General features: G+C 39.7%; 1 protein-coding gene across 1 annotated transcript; it reads right to left on the bottom strand.

Annotated features, from left to right (window-relative positions):
• On the bottom strand, positions 1 to 20,279 carry NKAPL (NFKB activating protein like). Its single transcript, XM_073224314.1, is given in 5 exon segments — positions 1 to 769; positions 772 to 1,096; positions 1,098 to 1,921; positions 1,991 to 2,142; positions 20,227 to 20,279. Coding segments are annotated over 5 exon segments (1,404 nt in total). The 3' UTR covers positions 1 to 719.
• Between the last annotated feature and the right edge of the window lie 624 nt (positions 20,280 to 20,903).

Raw genomic sequence — 20,903 nt, 5'->3', positions numbered from 1 at the left:
ACCAAGATGAAACTTTCTTTTTCTCTTCAGAGGTAGACTAGGAAATATATAGCCCAACTCAGAAGCTTTGGTAGCTCTTTTGTTATTTAAGGAAAACCAGCCTGAGGAGGAAAATGACCCATGGAGAAGAAAGAAGTTGAAGTCCTACAAAGCCATGCAGGAAACACATCCTTCTGCTAGATTTTTCAGTTACATGAGCCAGTAAATCTCTATTTTTTAATTCAATCTGTTAACCACAACCAGAAGTATACTCTCAATTGAATCCTTTCTTCCTCTGGGCATTTTTCTGGTCCTCCCTGGGGCAAATTAATGGCTCCTTGAGGCAACGAAGCCTTTCAAGGGAGACAAAAGTCAGGGCAACAGGGAAAGAACCTTTCAGGTTAATAGCTCCAACCTTCATCCTGCAATATATATGCTTATGTACATACAGATATAGAAGACAACGAAAAGATTTCTCTGAGAAGATGGATAAGGGAGTAGGATGAAAGACTCACAGTTTACTAATTCTCCTCCTGTAATGTTTGAATATTTTTTAGACCATGTGCACATATTTTTAAGTTTAAAGTAACAAAAAACAAATTGCTAAAGAGATTTCAAAACGCAGCTTTCTCTTTAGGGACTTTCTTACATAGTAGGTTCCGTAGCACCATAAAGTCTTTTAATACTATTTTGGTAATATAAAACTGTTGTTAAAAGTCCTGCTGTAGAACGAAAAGTCCTTACATATCATCTTTCCCTTTTATCTTTCTATACACCATCTCTCGAAACTGGCCAGAATCTTATTCTGCCTTTTACATCTCTCCTCTTGGTTAAAAGATGCAAGGGCTCTCTTCTCTTCAGCACTGTAGATCTGGTTCTCTTTACACAGTCGTACTGCCTCCATTCTGCGATGCCTGCTACCACTCATAACATAACCTGTGCATTCAAATGAAGCAATCTCTTCACTTGTCACCCCAATTTCACCTCTTCGTGGGATTCGTTTTCCAGCTTTTACATACTCTGCCATAGCTGCACCTTCACCTGGGAGCAGAGCATGGCCATAGTTCAAAGGTTTCTCATCTTGAGAGGTGTGTATTATGGGTGCTTCTGGGCCTAAATAGATTCGTGGTATCTGCAATCTTTGACTGCTGAAGCCCGGTATCTTCTGGCAACTCCCCTTCTGAATCCTTGTATCTTGACTCACTGGATTCTTTTTTAGTCTTATTCTTTTCCTTGGGTTTGTTGGCTCTGTGTTTCTTTTTCTTCTTGTATTTTTTGGCTCTCTTTTTATCGGCAGAGCTAGAATTGGGGTCAGAGTCTGAATTGCTGTCACTATCATCAGAATATTTCCTATGTTTTCTTTTGGATTTTTTTCTTCTTTTCTTCTTGTTTTTTGAACGACTGGCCTTCTTTTTCCTCTTGTCTTCAGGGCTGAAATTTGAACTGCGGCTCTTCTGAGTCTTTACCTCTATGCCCTCCACTGAGGCGTGTTCATCAGAATCCAGCTCAGGAAACTTTGGAGACAGCCCCCATACCTCAGGAGCTCCCAACTCCCCAGTCCTTTCTCTCTCTTTCAGCCTCCTTTGCCGACAGCTCTCCACTTTCTCCTTCTTGTAGTCTTGTTCCCACTGCTGATCACCCGCATAACGGTGGTAATGGTAATGGTATCGGCCACAGTAGACCGAAGAAGAGGATGAGAATGTATAGCTGCGGAACCCCGAGCGGGTAGGCTGGTAAGGAGTGCCGACGCCCGATCTTCCCTACGCTGGCCTGAGTCCCTCACGGCCGCCCCAGGAAGAGCATCTGTCCTGAGCTGAGGGCGTGCTGGCCCATGAGCTGCGTCGCCGTCTCCGAGTACCAGGGATGTCCTCGGGATAGCGAGCCTGGGATGCCGGTGTCACAGCCACGCTTCCACCAGTGGCCAACAGGTCAACGCCAGGCGCTCACGACAGACGCTGTGGCGAACCGACCATTCTGACCCACGCAGGCGCGCGGGCAACGGTCTGCGCACGGCTTCGCTTCCGGGCAGCTGTCAAGTGAAGAGCCAGCCAGCGCGCGTGGCTCCCGAGGCGCCTGCCTTCAGTGTAGCTGCCTGGAGACTTCCACTTGGGAATGGCTAAAGAAGCATAGCCGTACCAGATTTTAGAATTTACATCCCCCAACCTGAGAGCCGTTGGAAAGTAAAAAAAGGATCTCCCACCAATGACTCCCTCTACTGTTCAAACATCCCCTATTCGAATGCTTTAACCATCTTGATACTTAACCCTTCTCTCCTCCTAATCTTACTTTCGCCCTCTCCATCTTTACCCCTTGGTGGAGATCCCCTACTTCTCACTCGCCTCTTTATACCTTAAAAAGGAGCTTGCCCATCTCTTCATGGTGGAAATACACTTATTTGTGACTTCCAAACCGCACTTGTTCCTACGGGAAGCAAGAATCAGAATTTCTTTTAGAATCAAAGTTTGAGCTCAGCCTCTGAGACAAGTGAGGGCCAGAGTTATGATTTTCAATTCTTAATTCACAGAGTTTTCTACCCGTGAGACACAGGGAAACATGCATCTCATGCATCTTATAGCTGTTTCCTAATCTGGTTAATATCTTTAGAAACATTGTGGTTTCTACACACACTTCGTTCACTATGAAATGACAAATATTTCATGCAAGATCCTTTTCTTCTGATCTTAAACTTCATGTAGGCATTGCCATCATCTTGGTTCTCTTCAATTAAGTTGACCTGCTTAATTAGTTGACTGACTTGGAAAACAAAGAAAAGCTAAGTCAAAACTTTAAAGTGGTGCTTTCTTGTTGCTTGGACTCTAAACAATAAAGGAGGGAAGTTAGTTGAATAGGACCAAATTAGATTATTTGGTCTAAGTAGAATTCTAGTAATGTGATTGAAGGAGATAAAGACTGGAATGGTGCCCTGCCATCAACTATGCTAAGTTAGGAACTCACAAATAGGAGTGAGCATTCTAAGTGCATGGTCATGTGTGTAGTGAAAATGTCACAATGGATAAGGTAAATACTATAGATTCTCTGTAAGTAAAAATGTCATACTTCATGTAAAAATTTTATTTTGAAGTTATAAACTACTTAGTAAGCCAGTGAACTGGATCTGTAAATTTTACTTCAGTAGCTGTAAAATTAAGCCAGTATCTGATGGGGATTTCAAATATTAATTGACAGAGTATCTCTTTTAGATAACCTATGGAAAAATGAGTTTTAGAATGTATTTTTGTTCCTAGGAAAACTATGGCTAGAACAGGGGTTGTCAAAATTTTTCTTTAAAAGGCCAATAGTAAATATTTTAGATTTCATGGACCAAGAGGCAAAACTGAGGACACTATATACATACTTATATACAAGAGAAAAAACAAATTTCCATAGTTTCATTGATGAAATAAAATTCTTATTATTCAAAATATAATAACTGAGTACAATTTTGTGATACAGGTCTTCTAATAGGAAGAATAAAAATTTTTTTGAGAGAATAGCATTTTGCTTAATTGAGTTTCTGTTACTGTATGGCAAAGTCAGCCATAGACAATATGTAAATGAATGAACATGGCTGTGTCTCAGTAAAACTATAGACAGTGAAATTTGAGTTTCATATGTCACAAACTTTTATTATTCTCTTGATTTTTCACCCCAAATTTTAAAACATAAAATCATTCATTGCTTAGGCAATACAAAGACAGGCATGGGCCAATTTTGGCCTGTAGGCAGCAGTTTGTTGACCTCTGGCTTATTAAAAAAAAAAGCAGTGGTACAAAAGATGTGCTTATAGGAATAAAAACAAATGCCTACCATACCTCCTTGGGGGAAAAGGGAGCTTTCATTTTCTTAACTTTATTTACACAGATGAGCAAATATTAATATGGGACACAGAAATATATTAGGAGATTTTGAGAATATAGGTAAAGATTTTGAAATAACAATGGTATTGAACCAAACAAATCTGGATCTGCTTGCCTGACACACAGCAAAGCCAAACACTCACAATGGGATGTAGTAAAAGAAAGTGGGTGTGGGATTAAAGGGATTAATACATAAATCAAGTAATATAGAAATCAAATGTACAAATACATATGACATGACTGTTTCTCCTACAACTCCTGATGCACGATCAGTAACAGAATGAGTAAAGACAAAACAGTTCTACAACTCGTGACTGCCCTCACATGGTTTCTGTGTCCTTGAGGAACATCATGCCCTAGGGCTGGACTTGGGGTCAGATCATGATTGTGTGTTGATCATGTGTTGAACCCCCTGCTCAGAATTCTTTGGATGTTTGGGTTCATTTGCTCAATAAATATGAGGAGTGCCTTTTTGGCATTACTCTTGGGCTGTTATGCCTCGAGTCCCCTGGCTGGTCCTTTCAGGTCTTCGATATCTCATGGCATCTCCTCCCTTATCTGCGGGTCAGAGGCACGGAGGGACCGACAAGTGGCGCCTGAACAGGGACCCTTGAAACTCAGAGCAGGGAAGCTCCAAAGATCATCGATCCAGTAAGACTCCTGGGAAAACGTACGTAGGCACAGGGTCGAGACGTCAGGGACATTATAATGGGCCAAAATGAAACTAAAGCAGATAAGCTAGAGGATTACTTAACATTACTCCGTGCTTTCCTAAAAACCTCAGGAGTGAAAACTTCTAAAATAGACTTTGCTCAACTTCACAAATACATTAAAAAACATAGTTACTGGTTGCCGCCACAAGGAACCCTCAGACAAACTGATTGGAGTAATGTATTAAGAGATTTCAAACAGGCTCACAGACAGGGGAACATCATCCCTGTACCTGTTTGGGTAGATCAATGACCCCTCAATAAAGAAAAACTGGCAGCCTTACACACATTAGTTCAAAAACAGCTTCAGTTAGATAGATTAGAATTTTCCACAGCCTGTGTAATTCCCCTGTATTTGTTATAAAACAGAGTCCGGGAAATGGAAACTCTTACATTACTTAAGGCAAATTAATGCAGTCCTTAAACCTATGGGTCCTTTACAAGAAGGCCTCCCTTCTGCAGCTATGATTCTGAAAGACTGGGACATGGTTACCATTGATCTTAAAGATTGTTTTTTTACAATTCCTTTACCCGTGGCAGACAGGGAAAAGTTTGCTTTTACTCTACCCTCCTTAAATTTACAAGCTCCTTCAGAAGGATTCCAATAGAAAGCACTTCCTCAAAGAATGTTAAGCAGCCCTACAATTTGTCAAAATTATGTGCACAGGGGTCTCTTGTCCCCTCCTGGCATGAGCCAGTAGATGTTTGTCCTTTCACTGTATCTCTAAATAAAAGCCTCCCCTTAGCTCTCCTATCTTGACTGTTTGCCATGTTCATTTATCAGCTCCGCAAGCAAGAACCCTGGCATCATTTTTGGTGGCCCGTACAGGGATAGCTTCAGAGGTGAGTATTGGAATCCATGCCTGCCTTTTCTTTCACTGTCCTTACATAAGAAAGCCGTCTATGGCACACAACATGGGGCGCTCATCAGCCACTTAGATGGGACTAGCCTGGCTGCCGTTCTCAGTCTTGAGAGACTGATTCCCCTGCGTCTCCCTCAGTGGATCCCCCATCTCCTTGGGAGCCGGGAATGTCACCTGAGTGGAGGCCAGGATTCCCTTTCAGAGGCCTCTCCTTGGATGCCAGGGACTGAGGAAAGCTGTGGGCAACTGCAAGAGTCTAGGCTGAGGCTACACTTCAGGGGCTTCTCAATGATCTGCATGTCTGGAATCAGACCCCAACAGCCCAACTGGGTATCCATGAGGAGTGTCTCTCTGACTTCCAGCCTGCTTCTTCAGGCTGCCCTGGCCTCTCAGTGAGACAGGGGACATTCCTAACTCTCATCAATTTCAAGGATACCACTGCAAGGTAGGAGATCTATGCTTCACTCTTATTCCTGACTTAATGTTGTACTCTTTTTCTCATAAAATGTGTCTGAGCACCCGTTAGTCACTTAAAAGACAATTAACATTGGCCACCAGTCTTAAGTCTCTGATTAGAAAGGTTTGGCCCCTGAGAGAAGTATACAATATTATAAAGTTATGCAGCTGAATTTATTTTAATCCAAGGAAAGGAAATAGTTAAAAATCCCATAGACTACAATATGGAACTAGTTTTCTAAATTATTTTGGTGAAAATCTATTCTTATTGAGTTCATTATTATCTTCAAAAATTGGGAGATTTTTAAACTAGATTCCCTGAAATGGAAGAAATTTATCTTCTGTGATAAAGCCTGGCTTTAAATAACTGGTGCTAGAATTGTACTTGCATTTCATTTCCAGCCCCCTTAGACACACACAGTCCCTATCGGTACAGAGCCTTCATGGGCCCTTTTAATCTGGGGCCATCTAACCTTAACCCAGTTATGTAAACTATTCACCCTTAGAGTGTATTCTTGAAAATTGAGATACTTTTAATCAAGTAAACTAAAAAGAAAAAAGGCAATTGAATATTAGTAACTCAAATCTTTGTATCAGTTTATCTGTCTGTGTATATGTTCTTTTATGAAAAGTGTTGCTAACTGTAGTCATTAGGTCTCAATCTGTATGTTTGTGTGTCTAAGTGTGTAAGTGAAAAATATTTTTCTACCTCCGGAATGGTATTAATAAAAATTGATTTAAAGACAAGCGCTTGTAAAATTTGGGCATTCTAAAACTTCCAGAAAATTCTAATAAAAGATACTAAGCATTAATGCTAATTTAAGTTAAACTGAAATGGACATGTCCTTATGGTTATCAGCTACCTAAGTTTACCTAAAGTCATTGAAGTTGATGTTATCTGTTAAATCTTTCAAGAAAAAATGCTTAAAGAGAGACTTGACTTTGTCTATTGTTTGGTAAAAGTTTTGTGAGCATAGTTGTTAGGAATAAGTAAACTAAATAAGTGTAGCAAATAAACATCTTAATAATAATGCTAATGTATTACAGTGTGTTACAGTGTGTATACCTACAAACAGCCTAAGAATCTTTGTAGTAACCTAAAACCTTAAAGTTTTACTAAGTTAATAGACATATTTTGTGCTTAGAGATTATGCTGAAAAGCACATGGTTCCAGGAATTATAAAGTGTGTTCATAAATTTGTTAATCTAAAGAATGGTAGTGCAATGGTTTACAATAGCCCACTTGTCCGGGTTCACTGGAAATTAAAGTGCCTAATGGTTTTAAGATCTAATTTAAGCTATGTAAAGTAATAAAGAAAACATCTCTACTTGCTAAAAAAGATGGGTGTTTTAATAAGAGAAAGTATAAGGAATGGAAATTCATTTTGTTGAGCATAAAAGAAAGTAACTGTTCTAAAGTACAGCTATTTAAAGAGGGAGAACACTGAATGTAAAAAGAAGGTTGTAGAAAGTTTATAGAAGAATTATTGATATGGTCATGCTATGTAAAATTAAAGCAAATAAGTCTTGAAATCAAGTACACAGCAAAATTAGAATTTTGTTCTCAGTTAAAAGGACAGTTTTCTTAAACTGTTAGTCTGCTTTTAATGCTGAAAGATAGCAAAGAGTTTTCTAATTGTTTGATCAAAACAGCTTCTCATGCTTCAAGTTTCAATGAGTTGTCTAAGTATTTAAGAAAATGAGATCTTAACATTAAAAGAACTAAAAGCTAAGCTTTGCTAACAACTGTGTAATCTTCTGTACTTGCCTTTAAAATCTTTTATTGTCATTCTGGTTAAATAGGTAAGTATTGTTTCATAGTGACTTATCATTCTATTTAGGCTATTTAGGCAAATGCCTTAAAATTTTTTCTGACAGCTTCCCAAAATCTAATTCAAAAAGATGCTTTTTACCTCTAGTTAACTCTGATATTTTCCAGAGGGCCCCTGGAACATGTCAGAGGAATTTTTTTCTCCTCATCAGGAAAAATATTTGACTAATTTGGCTTATTTCTCTGATATATATTTACCTGGAAAGCACTGTCAAAGGAAATGATGCTAAACTTTGTTATTGAATGTTTTATGTTTCATTAATATGCAAATTTTCTTATGTCAACTGTCTTATAGTAAGCTCTCATCAGATCTTTAACCATTGTCATTTATAAGTCTTTTGTAATTTATACTCACTGTTTTATTACTCCTACACTAGTAAAGAACTGGATTTCAGTAGAACAAGCATTGATTAGATAAGATTAAGTAAACTAGGGAAATGATTTTGTGGCTTTTTGTTTCAAATGTTGCTGATAAAATGTTTTAAGCTTTTTCTCTTAAGCTGACTGACAACAGTTTCATAAATGACAATACCTTTATAAACAGAATTGAAACATTTATCTTTCTACCTGATCCCTCCAGAGATAAAAAAAAAAACTTACAGTATTATATTTTATGGAAGTATGTTTATTTGCATAAGTTCAGTAAGAATCTGCTTTCCCTATAACAGGACCAATTAAAAACAGTAGTTATGTTACCAAGGCTCTGACTAGAATGTCATACCTGAGAGACACATGCATAAACTCAGCTTTGAACAGCTTTAAGGAACTAAGGTTGACTTTATATAGCCAACAAAGCCCCTTGGAAGAGTAGGCCTGGTACCTTGCTTACAGAGTTCCCAGCAGCCTTAGCAGGTGAGTAAGGAAGGTCACTTCCTGGCAGGTGCAGGAACCTCACAATGTCTCAGGCACATCAAGAAGAGAGGAATTCACCCAACTCTACAGGTACTGCAGGCAAAACCTAATGGCAAATCTGGCTTGGCTTTCTGGCCTTGAAAGGTCTTTAAAAGTCCAATCTGAAATTCCTTATTAAAAGTTCCAGCAAAGCACATTTAAAAGATCCTATGTAATCAATTGCTCTTCTTGCTGCATGCTGGGAGCCATGCTATTCAAGCTGTGTAGAAAAGCTCAGGCTGGAGGAAGACCCCCACAAAGCAGGGGCCTTCACAGCTGGCACCCCCTATTACCCACCTTGATTTTGTTTTTCTCCATTACACTATTGGCTTTGCATTTTGCTTGCATTTTTGCCAAAGACTAAGCTAACCTTTGATAAGTAGCACAGAAAGGAGGAGAACATAAACTTCCCAGAAGCTTCTCAGGACACTGCTCCTGAAGAATAGAACACACAGGGGCCACGTGGCAATCTTGGCATAGAATACCAAAACCTGCAGGTAGTTAGTCAAACATTGACTACCCCATCTCCACCTAAGTGGGAATGCCCCCCTATTTTGCAATGTTAGTGAAATTTGTAATGAAGAGTTTTATAGTAAAATTAGAGAAATAGAGTTATGAGAGATTACTGAATAGAATAACCCTGTCTGACACTTAATCCGTTTTCTCATGTTTTCTTCAATGTGGTACTTCTATAGCTTTTCTTCTTCCTTCCTAATTACAACCATTTACTAGAATTCGTGCCTTATATGTGAAATTACCAAATACCATAATTTTTCAAGAAGTAAAGATACCTCAAGACAAGTGCTGGGCCTGGAAGCCACAGGGCATAAATCTGCAAAGAAGTAAAAAGCTAACATTTTCAAAGAATATTGCTTCTCTCTCACTTACCAGCTTTACATCTCCCTGTATGGCCCTGAAAGATGGCTGGTTAGCCAGAGACAGGTAAGATTCCTCAAGGGAGGTACAACCTAAGACAGGCACAGTCACAGGGGGCCATCAGGTGAGAAAATGGGGGCCAACAGAGGTGAGGTTTAGAAACTCAGCCCCCCAGTGTTGAGAGAAATTGTCTATACCTGTGGATGTTTTGTTGCCCTTGTCTAACTTGGATTAATACCTAGTCTATAGGCACAGACCTGATCATCTACACTTGCCCTCTTACAGCACTAAATCATGCTATCTTTATCTTGCATCTACCTACAATAGAATAAATGTTATGAGGAGATAAAATGTACCCATTGCATTAGAAATATAGATGATGATACCTGCCTAGCTAACTGTAGTAGTGAGTGACCTGTATTTCACCCTGAGCTGATAGACTCCATAGTCACTGCTACATGCTGCACGTTTCTGTGGTCATGTGCATTACTTAGAAACCACTTTGCATAGAAACAAGAAACACAATAGAGTCCATGTTGCTAAGAAAAATTTAGGTCAAGGAACAGAAAAAAAATCACCTGTCTAACACTTGGCTAACCATGTATAGATTAGAAGGAAACAGAAAGAAAAAATCTTGCCTATGCTTGTTAATCAAAAGAACCAATAAAAAATAATCATATCCTTGTGCAAAATAGTATAAATAAAGCTGTCATTGGCACTTTGTTGAGAGATCACCTCCATCTGACTCTGTGTCCTGTCTCTCCATGCACTGACTCCGTCTCAGCCTATTGGGCTTCACACACACACACACACACACACCCCGCTGGAGCTGGACTCCAGCAGCTGCACTTACGCAAATAGTCAAGCCAAGTATTAATTATTTTCTTAATCTAGTTACTTCTAATAAAAATGAGGGCCATTTTAGAGAAAAGTATTGTTTCAATAATGCAGCCTAGCCTAATCTATACTAAATCATAATACTAGTCATTGGGACATAGACTAGATCCAGAATTCTTGTTTCCCCAAAATATCAATGATTCTCAAGATGTTTGAGTTTTTGCCCATCACTTCAATTAAAATTTTACTTTTTCTAGTCCTCGTATTCAGCCATGCATTCTTAATCTCGTCAAGTTGCTCCAAAGAGGAAAATCCAACTCCAGATGTTGCTACTTAACCTAATAACACAATTTGTTCTATCTTTCCTAGAAGCCATAAAACTGCAAATAGTAATAGGAATGGAACCTGGAATTGAAGCACCAATATTCCAAGGCCCTCTCCACTGACCACTGATGAAGACCTAACTGCACCCTTTATGTGCCCCGTCTCAGCATGAAACAGCCAGAATGGTCGTTGCCCCTTTTCTATCTGTAGAGGGGGGAATGAGACAGGGACCTTAAGCTTAGACAGAATAGGGTGAGGGCCTCCAGAAAAAGCAAGGCAGGATATTTGCAGTCAAAGCAATGTAACTACATGCAAGGAAACCCCCTATCAAAACTCTTTTAAACATTAAGCTCTAGAGTCATTCTTCAGTGAGATCAGTTAAAGGTCAAAAGGCCAGGAGCAACTTGGCCTGGAATGTTTGAGTGTTATGCAAATAAGGAAGGGTATCTCAGCATAACCCGTAACTTCACTGTAAACAGCCCTAGCCAACAGACAACAACCCAGCCCACCTTTGGGGCAGGGCAGGTGGTACAGGTCCACACACTAAGCCCTCTCTTCACATTATCAAGGTATATGTGGCATGGGATGCATCCTTCCTGCTGTAATAGATTATCCTGGAAATAGCCATGAAAGATTTCTCTGAGCTCTGCCATCTGATTGTGATGACAACTTGAAGCTTTTAGGTCCCGTCTCTGTTGCAGTTGCAGCTGCATTCATCCTGCCCATTCCTGAACTTATCGGTGGAATGCAAAAAGAGATATCCAAGCTGGCCTGTGTATACAATAAGACAACAAATTTGACTGCTTATGTATTATCTGAACTCAATCAAGAACTGGGAGAAGTATGAGTTGCAGTACTTCAAAACTGCACTATTATACACTATCTATTGTTAAAAGAACATGAGTTCTGAACAGTTTCCAGGAATATGTTGTTTTAATTTGTCTGCTTTTTCTCAAACTATCCAAAATCAATTAAATAATATTCATCATGTTATTGATAAGTTTTCACAAATGCCTGGATCATCAAATTTGTTCTCTTGCTTTCATTGGATATGGCCAATACTTGTAGTTTTACTTCTATTATGTATTTGTCTTCCTGTTCTGGTAATGTGGGTTCATCATTTGATCACTAGCTTATTGAAGCCAATACATGCTTATGCGACTTTTCAAGAAATACTGTCTAAGAAGTGATTGTTCACTGTCTACATTACCCCCAATGAAAGTCCGTGCAGTGAATCATTGTATTTTGTGATTTTTATGATGATGCCTGGACATAAGAGTATGAGAAAATGCCTCTTTTTGCTGCATGTAATCTTCCTGTACAGTACCGGAGGATGGCTGGTTAGACAGAGATGGGTAAGATTCCTCATGGGAGGAACAACCTTAGACAGGCACAATTGCAGGGGGCCAACAGGTGAGGAGAAGGGGGCCAACTGAGACGAGGCTTAGAATCTCATCCTCCCATTTATGTGAGGCATTCTCCGCTGCCCTTGCCCAGCTCAGGTCAAATTTCCGTCTATAGGCATAGACCTGATCACCTGCAATTACCTTCTATTTGCACTAAATATATTTTCTGTCTTTATTTCACATCACGTAAATTTAAGAAGCAGACTTTTATTTCATACTGCAGAATTTGGAGAAGTACACTATGTTAAAAGCCTTCTGTTAGAAACTATCTGCTTGCTATATTCTTTATTATATCTACTACTTAAAAGAAAAGGGGGAAAGGTGGGGTTAATGGGATTAATATATAAATCAAGTAATATAGAAATCAAATGTACAAATACATATGACCTGACTGTTTCTCCTGCAACTCCTGATGCATGATCAATAACAGAATGAGTAAACACAAAACAGTTCTACAACTCGTGACTGCCCTCACATGGTTTCGGTGTCCTTGAGGAACATCATGCCCTAGGGCTGGACTTGGGGTCAGATAATGATTGTGTGTTGATCATGTGTTGAACCCCCTACTCAAAATTCTTCGGATGTTTGGGTTCATTTGCTCAATAAATATGAGGAGTGCCTTTTTGGCATTACTCTTGGGCTGTTATGCCTCGAGTCCCCTGGCTGGTCCTTTCAGGTCTTCGATATCTCATGGCATCTCCTCCCTTATCTGTGGGTCAGAGGCAGGGAGGGACCCACAGTGGGCATTTATTGCAGACACCGTGCAAGAAGAAAGAGTTGCTAATTCTTAAGGTCCTGAACCTGCTGTTGGCTTACAAGCAAGGATTTAACAGCAAAATAATGGGAAAGGGTTGTAGGTGTGTAATCGGTTTGTGCCCATTCTTCTGATTGATCAGTAATGAGGTGACAGGGGATTGTTCCAGGATTCTTAGTTATCAGTCTTCTGGTTCCACTCAGTCTGGGGTCTGTGTGCTTGTTGTCAGGAGGTAGCCTTTGCAGAGGTGGGGGTATAAACTCCTGCAAAATAGCTCAAGGATACATGAGTCAAGAGTTTATTTATAGCCTTGAGGGGGAACTAAGAGTTCTGTGTCTGTTTAGTTTGTTTACCTTGATTTGCAAACTCCCATTTTCCTTAATCTCTAATTATCCAGTCTAATTTCATGATTAAGGGATTTAGGTTTCTCTTTGTTAATAAGAAGTCTGAGGAACTTCATCAAAAGGGGGCTACCTGTGTGGTTACAGCAATGTATTTTAATCATTAAGAAAAATCCCAGATGTTGAAAGCTTAGCTAAAATTAAATTGCTATCTTTCTCAAATTTTATCAAAATTGTTTTCCATAAATATCCCAAAAGTTTCATTTTAAATAATGTCAAACCTACAGAAAAGTTTTGAACACTCACATATCATTAACCTAGATTCACTAAGATTGTTCTTACTCAATTGAAATGAAGTTAGATATTATGATGTTTCACTCTTAAAACTTTAATAATAAATTTCTAATTGCTATTATCCTTTATAACCACAATACCATCATTAACCTCAAGAATTTTAATATTCTGATTAATATTAGACAGTGTTATTTAATATTCAGGATATATTCAAAATTCCTCAATTGTTACAAAAATGTTTTAAAATGGGATTTTAAAATATCCAGTCAAGGATCATGCATTGCCTGTAGTTGTGACTACTCTTTAGTGTAAAAATGTTTTGCAGGATCCAGGGTGATTGTTTTGTAGTGTCCCACAAGTTGAATTTATCTGGTCATTTTCTCATGAGTAGATTCAGGATAACTCTGGCAGATCATGTGGGTAACACACAGTTCTTATATTATCTCATGAGAAAGTACATAAACATGAGTTTGTCACAATCTATACTTATTATTCAGAAGTTCCTGACAAGCAAATTATATACAACATTGAGGAATCAAATATTCCCCCAAATTATTCCATACTGCCTTTGCAAATATTTAGTGACCTTTGCATGAAAAACAACAACAAACATAGTCATTCACTAATGAAACCTTCACTATTTGATACTTACCCTTCACTCCTCCCATTCTCTCTTCCACACAGAGCTCTGATTTACATTTTAGAAAGTGTTTTTACAAAAGTTATTTCACTGGATATTCATCATCACCTAAATTTATTTTGAGAAGAGGAGACAAACACTTTTATTATGACTCTGAAGCCTGTGTTCTCTTGCCCTGATAAAGGTAGATGCAATGGGACTATATTAAGTAGAATGGTTTTAAAATTACACTCAAGTCCTCTGCAGATTACCATTTTGTAGTGTTACTTTCTGTATTTTTAGGTCTTGCTTTTTATTTTCTTCCTAATAAGGGGCATGGGGGGGACTTGTTGAGGAGAGGAGTCTAGTAAACATGGTGTTCCTCATTCAACTATAGATTAATGATACCAAAATTTAAAAAAAATTCTAGTCTTCACTAGGTCCAGGGCTACATTTTCCATTTCTTTTGTGATTTCTCACCAACTCTACTTTATGTCTGGTGTAAAATAAAATAAACATACAATGATACATGGATTATGTGTGAATTAGTTAGGGATCCTCTCATTGTGGAAACAAGGCTATTACTTGAACATGGAATTTTCAGGACAAAGAATGGAATGCAAATTAGGAAAAGGATGTCAAGAGACATGAGTTAGACTCCTAACAATGCTACCTACTCACTGTAGTAAGATCAAAGGAGATAAATATAAAAGTGTGTAATGACCTCTAATGCTGTATCAATACATGGCCAGGACTACAATGAGGCAAGAATGGCACTGGGGCACAAAATTTAAAGACACATCCAGTCTCTTAAATTTTGTTACCTAAGCGCCTCTCTTGTCTCACCCTATTCCCAGTTCTGTAAACATTAATTATAGAAAAAGGATCATCCCATTTTCCTTCATGCAACATTTAAAGGAAATTCTGTGAATCATCTATGGATGCAGAAGATACAGAATTAGAAAAAATACTATGTATTTCTGGAATGATATGTAGCTCATGTTATAACAGTTTGGTGAGAATCTATATGGATAATTCCTTTGATACAAAGGATGCCAAATGCCTAAAGAAGTAGGCATTTTTAAGTTTTCTATGAGATGGGAGATTATTTCCTCAATGTAGTCCTGAAGATTGTTGTATACTGATGCCTAGAAGGGTCAGACTCCCTCTAACTTTTATAGCAATGTCTCAACTATAATTTGGATGGTTAATTTGATCTTAACATTACCATTTGGGTGTATCAGGATTAAATTTTTATGCTTTTAGCAACAAACAAGAAGAAATGTACCATTTAAAGGATTGTTTAGAGAACTCAGATTTAATCAAAGACCCCTATTTAAAGTCCTCAATGTAATGAAGAGCTTCATGAATATAAATGGGGAGAAATATGGATGGAAAAAAATGAGAAGCTAAGATAAAAGGCAGAAGCTTTTACATCCATAATCAGTTATTTAGGGGTTAAGCACCAAAGTGAACAGTTTGCTCACTAGCAGATTTAGTTATGGGATGAAATAGGTTTTCTAGAAACTTTGATTTCCAGAAAACTGCCTCAGTGGTAAGGCATAATTAACTCTCCTCTTAAATAGTAGGCTATACTGGACACATTAGCTCGTCTACTGTTCATTCTCAGATTAAATCAAAGACCCCTATTTAAAGTTCTCAATGTGAGGAAGAGCAAGACAGCAGCATGAGTAGGGCAGCAGAAATCTCCCAAAACCATATGTATTTTTGAAAATACAACAAATACAACTACGCCTAAAAGAGAGACCAGAGGACACAGTACAACAGCCAGGCTACATCTACATCTGCGAGAACTCAGCATCTCATGAAGGGGATAAGATACAAGCCATGGCTGGTGGGACCCCAGTGCTCCCCCCAACCCAGCTCATCCGCAGGAGGAAAGAAGTCAGAGTGGGGAGGGAGTAGAAGTGCAGGACTGACAAATAACCAGCCCTAATAATCTGCACCAGGAGCACAAACACACATTGCATGGTGTGCTGGATATTAGAAAAACAGAAAAGTAAAATCTGCGAGTGGTCTCTGCAGCTGGTTCCACTGGGACAAAAGAAAAGTGAGTATTTTTTGAAAATCTTAAAGTGACACAGGCCTCACAGCTAGACAGAATCGTCCCGGCACACTCAACCCGGCAGGCTGGGAATCCTGAGGAACTTCAGGTGCCCCAACACCCTGAGAGGCAGTGCAGCTCTGAAGCCCCTCATGGTGATAAGCAGCCTGCCATTTATTCCCTCTCTGGCACAGCTCTGCAACAGTGGCCTAGCAGCCTGACAGTGGCTGTGCCCACAGCAGCCGCTCAGAGGCTCCTCCCAGCATGCAACTGCCCAGGCCAGACCCAGAGGCTGCCACCGGTATGCAGCTGCCTGGCACAGGCAGAGGAGTCCAGGGCAAGGCAAGAAAGGGTGCCATTCTTACAGGAGAGCATACCTGGCACACCTGTCACTCCCCACAGGGCTCTGGGCTAACCCGAGGCCTGCTCCTGGTGTGCAGGTAACTGACACAGGCAGCAGAGAAGGACAGGATGACCAAAAAGCAGGAAGGGATTTTGTTCTCCCAGCTGACACAAGCACTACCTGCCTATGACTACCTCTATTGCCATGAAAAGGCAGAAGAATTTGGCCCAGTCCAGAATCACCCAGACAACCCCCAAGAGAGGGCTTGAGGAGACAATATAACCAATCTTCCTGAAAAAGAATTCAAAATTAAGGTCATAACCATGCTGAATGACCTGCAGAGAAATATGCAAGAGCTAAAGGATCAAGTTAGGAGAGAGGATACAGAAATAAAACAATCTCTGGAAGGAGTTAAGAGCAGACTGGATGAGGTGCAATAGGCCATTAATGGAATGGAAATCAGAAAACAGGACTACAGAGAAGCTGAGGCAGAGAGAGATAAAAGGATCTCCAGGAATGAAAGAATATTAAGAGAACTGTGTGACCAATCCAAATGGAACAATATCCATATTAGAGAGGTAGCAGAAGAAGGAGAGAAAAAGGGATAGAAAGTGTCTTTGAAGAAATAATTTCTGAAAACTTCCCCAAACTGGGAGAGTGTTGCTCTTCAGCAACAAGAAGGTGGGGGGACAAGCAGGACCAGCCTGTTATTCCCTGGGGCTGAGCGAGAGGGCGAGTGTCAGTGGCTTGGACACTCTCCCCTGAGATCCGGGGAAAAACAAAACCGCACCAAGCTGGGAGATGTGTCAGCCTCAAGGGCACAGTAAAACTCAGCTTTATTCCATCAGAGGCTTACTTATATAGGGGAAGATAAGGAAGTAACAGAAACCAATGGGAATTGATTATCTCATCTGTCACTAGGGTCTTTAGGCAGGCTTTGGGTTAGGTGGGGAGGCAGAGTTAGGGCCAAGAGCGCATGTGCGGGAAGCTAGTTAGGCCACAACGCGGAAGTAACGAGGGAGGATGGAAACCTCCAGTCTGCGGCCGTCACAGGCCTAAAAGAGGCAAAAGGTCCCAACAGGAGAGGAAATAGTCTCTCAGACCATGGAAGCCCACAGATCTCCCAACACAAGGGACCCAAGGAGGACCACACCAAGACATATAATAATTAAAATGGCAAAGATCAAAGACAAGGACAGAGTATTAAAGGCAGCCAGAGAGAGAGAAAAAAGTTCACCTACAAAGGAAAACCCATCAGGCTATCATCAGAATTCTCAACAGAAACCTTACAGGCCAGAAGAGAATGGCATGATATATTTAATGCAATGAAACAGAAGGGCCTTGAAACAAGAATACTTTATCCAGCATGATTATCATTTAAATATGAAGGAGGAATTAAACAATTCCCCGATAAGCAAAAGTTAAGGGGATTTGCCTCCCATAAAGTCCTCAATGTAATGAAGAGCTTCATGAATATAAATGGAGAGAAATATGGATGGAAAAAATGAGAGGCTATGATAAAAGGCAGAAGTTTTTACATCCATAATCAATTATTTAGGGTCTAAGCACCAAAGTGAACAGTTTGCTCACTAGCATATTTAATGATGGGATGAAATAGGTTTTGTAGAAACTTTGATTTCCAGAAAACTGCCTCAGTGATAAAGTATTAACTCTCCTCTTAAATAGTAGGCTATACTGGACACATTAGCTCATCTACTATTCATTTTCAGTGTTTCAACATCAAAGTTTTGATAGAAACATCCAAAAGAGAGTGTTCTCTATTGACACTAATGGTGAGCCAGGATTGGCCTCTTACTGAAGGTCTTTATTCTTTGCATGGATGTTTTCTCTCCACCATAGTGTCAATGATGTTGACAAACTGGCAATCCCACTGAAAGTATGCCCATATTGCTTACATTAATAAGGCCTACTGGCAAAGTGAATTTTCTGATGATGACAGAGGTTCAATCATGGAAAGTTTCTCTGTATAATTCATTTTTAAGATGCTGCTCTACCATGTGGATTCTCTGGTTCTGAATGAGGTTTGCATTCTTTTTCCCACATTGCAAGCTTTTCCCACATTCATAACATTTGTGTCATTTTTCTCCTGTAGGAGTTGCCTGCAGATGATCTAATCTGATCTTATGTCCATTGGTCTTTTTCATTCAGGATCCTGGTGAATGCTTCCATTCAGTGTTCCACATACCTCCCCAAATAACTCTGTGTTTTCTCTAACTTCCTTCATTAGAGCTGTTGTCCCTTTATCATCCCTGGCCTTTCCATCTGAAACAATAAGGGACTTTGTATTTTTACATAGTATATTATTTTAATGGAGAAAATATTCCAAATGAAATGCAAAAGCATGAAGTTTGTGTACATCTGAAAGTATGAGGAGGGCATGAGAAAAGTAAAATCTGTGGTGCCAGAGACTGAAAGAAATAGTGGCCAGAAAGGCAAAGAACATCTATGGGCTGAGAAAAGGAAGAAAAAAGTTCAGAGAGTGGGTATCAGTCAGTAAAAAGATGGGTATGGGGTCATATTCAGAATGATCCAGTATGGTTATAGATGTGTCAAGATTTAACTGTGCAGGAGAAATATACAACAAATGGCCAACATGGTATCCAGGGTGGATGTAGGATTATGTGGCCTTTTCACTTTCTGTGTTTTGTATTTTGAACTGTGAATGTGCTTATCCTGCAAAGGTAGTATGGACCCCTTTCCTAATTACTAGGGACGATACCATGCATACATACAAGAGGGTATGAAAATTTATTACTCACATCATGGAATTTTCTAAAGATATCAGGGAAGCACCCCCACTGGTCCAGAATTGGCTTGAGTAGCTTAAGAAGGAGTGAGAGCTAGTGGCCCTGGTCTTTATTGTGGTTAGAGGATGAGTCCAAGGAATAGTTCTCCTGCACAGCTAGACCAAGGCTTGCTTGCATGGCCTGAAGTACCAACAAGAAGCACTGGACTTTTTCTAAGCTTTCCCAGATGTGGGGCAAGATGGAGTTTGAAAGCTGTCAGTGATCAAACATCAAAAATGATGCCCAGCTTTTTTTTTTTTTTAACCACAACTGTTTAGAGAGAATCAATTCAGGAGATATTTTTATATACCATGAGATTCTGGTCTCTCTGGCCTTATAAACTAAGGAGTAATTACAAATTTAATCATTCAATACATTTTTCACACATGTAACAAGAAAATCTTGTGTTAAAAAATAAAAATTCGTAACTGTCCATTTGACTACCTGAAGCTGCCTCACTTTGGCAGAGTGGCTCACCAACTGAGGTCAGCTGAGGCTTTCTAGAAGAGATGAGCTCCCAGAAGGCAGCCTGTCCCCTCTCCAGCCTCAAGGAGATGGGACTCATGGGACTAGAGGTGAAACTTCAAAGATTCCAAACTGTGTGGAGGCATAACAACCCCTTCTTGCCCATTTCCTGCCCCAGAGGATCAGCTGTGTTCTAAGAGTAATTAAGAACATTTAGGCTCAGAAGGCCATTATTTTGGGAATGAAAAATGTTAATACACTAAGAACACATAGTGTCCCATCATATTTTCAAAGGGGCTGAGAACTAAATGTGGTTAAGAACCACTTCTCTTAGGGGTGCAGAATGACAAAATGGAAAGGAAGGGACAGGTGTGGTGGAGCCTATTCATGATCATTCTGTGCCACACACACTCACACCACACACACACAGTCCTACATCAATCTTCTCATCTGCTCTTCTGGCTCATCAACTTCTCTCTCTAGATCCTCTAGGACAGTCACCACTCACTTCTCGCCCATACTCTGGATGATGTCCTCACACTCAGACCAGTTGCTGGTCATCCTGCCCTTTAAGAGTTGACAAGATGATACCCAATGTAGCAGAGGCCAATGTTTCAGGGGTACTTGAAAGGGACAGAAATAATTGTTCAACACAAAGACATTAATGTCAGATGAGCTATAACCAGGAGATCCTCCAAAGCTTATGTAGCAAGAAGTTAACTAGGAATTCAACCCACAATTCAGGGAATTCTAAATGTCTTCTACATTCTATTAGGAACCTTTCTTTGATTCACTTACAGATAAATTGCATCTAGGACAGTATTTCCAGGTTAACCCTACTCCATGGGCTATGTGGGGAAATGGAGAGGGAAAAAGTATATTAGACTTCTCTTTGAGGGTGGTTTTCATCACAGCTCATTCTGTAGCCTTTTACAGTGGCAGTACATATCTAAGTGCTTGGTGTCATTTACTGCTTTCCAATGTTCTCAAATTCCAATATCTACTTTCTGGAAACTATTTCCTTGGGTATGACTGATATTCCAGTCTTATTCATGGGACTATAAACTCCCCAAGTGAGGACAGTCAACACTGTTATCGGTACAAAGGCTGATATAGGTGAGGGTCATTGTTCGTGTAAAACAGAAGAAAAGGCAAAAATGTTAACGAATAACTGAAGCTCTGAAT

Source organism: Manis javanica, chromosome 16 (genome assembly GCF_040802235.1).
Source record: "Manis javanica isolate MJ-LG chromosome 16, MJ_LKY, whole genome shotgun sequence".
Classification (NCBI taxonomy): Eukaryota; Metazoa; Chordata; class Mammalia; order Pholidota; family Manidae; genus Manis; species Manis javanica.
The sequence above is the reverse complement of the archived record's forward strand: the minus strand, read 5'-3'. Positions and strand labels throughout refer to the sequence as shown.